At 49.1% G+C, this 5,435-nt stretch overlaps 1 protein-coding gene across 1 annotated transcript in view; it reads right to left on the bottom strand.

Moving 5' to 3' along the window:
- Positions 1-1,842: 1,842 nt before the first annotated feature.
- LOC108800443 (voltage-dependent calcium channel subunit alpha-2/delta-2-like) overlaps positions 1,843-5,435 on the bottom strand; it is a 60,883-nt gene continuing 57,290 nt past the window's right edge. Inside the window, exons 4-5 of the mRNA XM_018572427.1 lie at positions 3,174-3,218; positions 1,843-2,013 (exon numbers count right to left, since the gene is read on the bottom strand). Of these exons, the coding sequence (XP_018427929.1) occupies positions 1,843-2,013; positions 3,174-3,218 (216 nt within the window). The remainder of the gene's footprint in view (positions 2,014-3,173; positions 3,219-5,435) is intronic.

Here is a 5,435-nt window from a genome sequence, read left to right as displayed (position 1 = left end):
CAACCCGTGGTACCCTAATGCCGTGCGTTCCATTGCAGTGGGACTTGGGTCGCGACTTATTAACCGAGGACAAATGTGGGTCTTGAGGTTACACAGGTTGAGAACCACTGCCTTAGATTGTATGTTTCTTGGAGGATTTCCTAGAACTGTAAAGAGTCCAGAGGAGGGCAACAGAACTCATAAAGGGGATGGAGGACCTGAACTACGAGACGAGGCTACTAAATTTAAACATGTTCTCATTAGAAATGAGGAGATTAAGGGGGGACATGATTTTCCTGTACAAAATGTTTACCGGGGATAGCAACATTAGCAGCAAACTCTTTACAATTAACTCCATGACAAGGATGAGAGGCCACCACCTAAAATTGGTGGAGAAAAAATGTCAGCACAAGGGGCGCAGGGGGTTCTTCTCAGTTAGATCGGTCAGGGTCTGGAACTCGCTGCCGCAGGCCGTGATTTCAGCTGAGAGTGTGGAATCATTCAAGAGGCGATTGGACGATTTCCCTTAGAGACCATAACATACAGGGGTACAAGTACTCTTAAAGGAGAACTACAGGGTCAGGGCTTTTCCTCATAGTTCTCCTTAGGGTAACGGGAGGACACAAACTAGCGTCCTCCCGTCACCCTAGGCTCAGTATATAGGGAGCTACAGCTCGCGGTATACCGAGACGCCGCAGCTGAAGCGGATCCCGACAATTGTGCCGGGATCCGCCCAGCTGCGTGACTGACAGCTGGCTCCGCCTATCTAGAGGCAGAGCCAGCTGTACCTGCCCCCTCCCCCGTCCGTTCCGCCAGTCATGACAGGATCGAGAGGTGAGCGAACGCCGGTATGTGTTCTCTCACCCCCCGACAGTCTCATTGTCACAGGTCGGCTAGAACTATGAGGTGAGTGAAAAGCACCCCCCTCATAGTTCTCCTTTAAGAATGAGAACACACAGGGACCTATACATACATACGCACACATCAGTAGGACCATACACACACACACAATAGGTTGGACTTGATGGACATATGTCTTTATTCAACCTTATTTAATTACTATGGAGGCATGCTGGATGACAATGGGTCAGTGTCCTCTGTGGACACATTCTGAAAGCAGCAGAGCCAACCAAGTCCCAAATATTCAGAAAGTGTACAAATGGTTTTAGATGGGACATTCTGGTTTCCACGATGAGGGCTGGAAGCTCCCAAACTGAAGATTGCAACATCGGTGACAAGATCTGAGGATGAGAACTGGACTCTACAAAGAGGTTCTCAACATGGAAGAGGGAAGTGACGGGTGTGGACTTTGGCCAAAAAAATGTCTTCAGGACTTTGAACAGGACAGGAAGGAAAACTGAGATCCACCATCGCCAGGGGTACATCCTGCTTCTACAGAACGGACCCCGAGACCATGCCAATATGGTTCGGCCAAAGGAAAGAGAATGACCGCCAATGGCCAACTCAAAAAAGACTGAGTGCTAGTAATATGGCCGCTCAAAAGAAAATCATCTGCGCTCAGAAGTAATCCTCGATGAGGGGCAAAGGAGCTCAGAAAACAGTTCTTGGAGTTCCTTCCATAAAATGAATCAGACTTTCGGACCTCATCACATATTTTCCTAGAGCTGCTCTAAAGAAACTGCTCTGCGTGGTCACCTTCCGTCTCTCCCAGACTGCCCTCTGCGCCTCTCGCAGGACTCCCGCTCACACTGCACCCATCCACATCTGCATCCTGAAGTCTCCACAAACAACGGAGACTCTGAACTCTGACTACACAATGTTTCACTTCCCCATTGCTGCCATGGAAGCATGAGAACCCTATTCCTGCTTTAGTTGGGGGGGTTTTAGAGGAGAATTTTGGGGTTACAGAGGAGTTGGGTGGTTTGGATACTCACAACCCTTGTAGATGTCGGTAGGGATCTGCACCGCGGTGTACGAATAGTTCACTTTCGCCTTGAAGTTCAGATCGTCGGTAAAATCTAGTTTGAGGGAGTGGCTGGCCTCCCGCAGCTCCTCCTCCCCCTCTGGGTCATCCTGTTGAAGACGATACCAAGTCAGGTCAATGAATAGCAGGAAAGCTACACAACACGTTAGGAGTTTCTTAATAGGGATACAGGAGACGCTGCATTGGGACATATAACTCCCAGCAGCTGTCGTGATTTCCAGTTGATGCACCCGGGTGTGTCCAATGCTGATTGTTTGTGACAACTGGGTGGCTCCTGAGCTCCTAGGAGCCACTTCTTATCATACCGGAAACTCAAATGCTCAATCTGTGTAGTATAGTGAAGGATCGATGTGTGGTGTATATGTAATGCTCTCATCATTGGCTAAGAATATCAACAGGTTGGGCCATATATACAGTATATATATATATATATATATAATCTATCTAATCCTTTAAAGGAGAACTATGAGGCGAGTGAAAATCACTCATCCTGATATTTCGAGCCGATGTGTGACAATGAAACTGTCACACGTCGGCTCAATAGATCGGGAAGTGAGCGAACACATACCGGCGCTCGCTCAATCATGTCCCCGCAGTGAGCGGTGACGGGTCAGTCACGGCTCCCTGCAGGGATCCCCCCCCTCCCCTGTCCGATCCTCCAGCGCTGACTGGCGGAACGGACGGGGGAGGGGGCGGGCACAGCTGACTCTGCCTCTAGATAGGCAGAGCCAGCTGTCACTCACGCAGCTGGGTGGATCCAGACAGAATTGTCGGGATCCGTCCCGGCTGCGGCGTCTCAGTATACCGCGAGCTGTAGCTCCCTATATACTGAGCCTTGGGTGACGGGAGGACGCTAGTTTGTGTCCTCCTGTTACCCTTAGGAGAACTATGGGGAAAAGCCCTGACCTCATAGCTCTCCTTTAATTGAAACTTTGTATTGATCTGTCTGAGCTGGCAGGAAAGGGGAGAGGAGCAGGAGGGGAAAATATCATACATCATTTACATATACTGTTTATTGTCTGATATTTTCCCCTCCTGCTCCCCTTTCCTGCCTGCTCAGACACATCAATACAAAGTTTCAATTAGAGGATTAGAGAGAGACAGTCTGAAGGCAAACAGCTCCTGCTTTACTCTCTCCCCCTGCACTAGAAAGTTTTATATGAATACGAACAAATATAAATCACTTTTATAAAAACATATCAACTTAAATATCGGCCCAATAAATGTACAGCACTGTAATGACACTTACGTATTCTGTATCAGCCTTGGCGTCATAGTACTCAATATCTTCCTCCTAAAAAAAGACAGAAAAGCATTGTGTGTACAAGGGGAGCATGAGGATATAAGACGATGACATCACAGGGGTAATATAATATACGGTAATAACGGTAATATACAGGGGTACAAGTACTCCTAAAAACGAGATGACTCGGGGATCTTTACACACACACAATAGGTTGGAATTGATGGACATGTGTCTTTATTCAACCTCAAATACTATGTAACTATGTAACAGCAGTGACAACATTCCTATCCCAGCTGCAGGAAGAGCAGCATTAATGCCGGGAGGGGTACGCACTGCAACCGCCTGAATGGGGCCCTCGTTGATCAATAGCACAAGGTACAGATCAATGACCATATTGATTGCCTTCGCTCTGCCTTGTTGAACGAGCTGACGGTTTACAATGTTTCCAAGTCTGTAACAGGCAGACACGTGTAGAAGAATTCCGATCTTCAAACCTGGGTGCTCCGCCTCTTCCTCAGCCTCTTGTTATAGGCGGGCAGTTCTGAACCCTCCGATGCGATAGGAGCGCCCCCTGCTGTCAGTGTGACACGTCGGGGGCTTCTTCATTCAGGTTCCAGATTGGAAAGTTTCCTCCGTTCTCCGATTATGAAACGTTTTGCTGGAGGTTGCTGCTCAATATTTCCTTTTATGACTTTGCTACTTTTTACATTTCAACTTTATTTTCTGTATTTCATGCACATTTGCTGAGTTTATTAGAAATTAATAAGATTAGTCCAGGCACTAGAAGGACACACAGCCGTCCATAAGTGTCAGGGACCCAGGGAGGCCTTTCCTCGTCAGGTTCGCGGGCATCGGGCACAGGTAGCTCCTCCTTCTCCCCCTGGCAGGGCATCTGGCGCTGGTGTGGCCAGTGCGCGTGTGCAAGTCGCGTAGTGTGCCTGCGCCATTCCAAGCCACAGGTGCTACTCAGGCTCGGGAGGACTTCAGCCTTCACCACTTGTCCTCAGCCTTGTGATTGGACTCTGACTGGGGAAGCTTCCTGGTTGCCCTGGCAACCAGGGGGCGGTCGTGGGTTCCCTGTGTATTTAAAGCTGGTCAGAGCCTTGACTCATTGCTGAGTTATTCTACCTCATGGTGAACACCCAGCTCCCTCCTGTGAACCTGTTATTTGATCTGACTTCCCGGCTACCGACCCTTTTGCTTGACCCTTCGAATACGATTCCTGCTGCCCGCCACGACCCAGAACTGGACCTGACTCCCCGATTGGATTATACTTTTGTACTGCACTTTTTGGACGTTATTCGTCCCTGCCAAGGGGTTCCACACCTGGCCCATTATTCCAGCCCTGACAATAAGGTCTGGATGGTACACGCTGCCCCTCCACCACCCCCCAACCCCCCCAATAAAGACAATGACTTTGGCAAAAAATGGCGGAACCCAAATTTATGGACTTTATTCCAACACATAGACCACTACGAAGCTCCACCGCAGACCATGGAACCTCCCCCACTGCCCAATAAATGAGGACGCCCTCAGTGACGACCTCTCAGACTTCTTCAAGGCCCATTGTATGTGCTCTCATGTTCCTGGAGCGCTTGAGGCCCCATCCTGAAGTCCCTCCAGCTACCCATAGGGAGGTTGAGATGCGCCCTTTGGATAACACCCACCATGCCAGACATGCGACATCTCCACCTCCCCTCCCCCTTTTCTGCCCGCAGTACTAGAACTCCTCGGCACAGTCAGAGCTCGCTCCCACTTGCAGCCCTGCACCAAATCCACCACACAAGATGATCCCGATCAAAAGAAAGAAAGTGTCACTGAAGCTGCATAAAAAGTGTCATCTGGAGTTGGCCTTTAACTCGCTCGTCTCTTGACGTCCATTGCCGAGTCACAAGGGCGACAACACTGCCGCACTAGTTTACTGCAAATGGACCCTGTTAAAGGAAGTGGGAGAATAACGGATCTACTGGCAGGACCAACAGCTAATGAAATTGTTTGATGAAGGGGGGAGAAGAGGGGTGTGGGGGGGAGGAAAAAACAACTGCTCTCCCTCAACACACAAAAACACAGAGATGTGAATGGGCAGCGAAGTTAAAGAAGGAGGCCGTATCCTCTCCCCGATGAAGGAAGCGAGGACGTAGATTTACACCCTCTGGCACTCAAGGAGTTAAGATCGACATTACAGTCATAACTGAAAATATATACACAGTGAAAACACGCCGCAATTTCCCTTCAGAAGAGATTTCCGCGGAGGGCTATTTACAA

The sequence above is a fragment of the Nanorana parkeri genome, unplaced genomic scaffold, assembly GCF_000935625.1.
Source record: "Nanorana parkeri isolate BGI_ZX_2015 unplaced genomic scaffold, ASM93562v1 scaffold2026, whole genome shotgun sequence".
In the NCBI taxonomy this organism is placed as follows: Eukaryota; Metazoa; Chordata; class Amphibia; order Anura; family Dicroglossidae; genus Nanorana; species Nanorana parkeri.
This window is presented reverse-complemented; position numbering and strand designations above follow the sequence as displayed.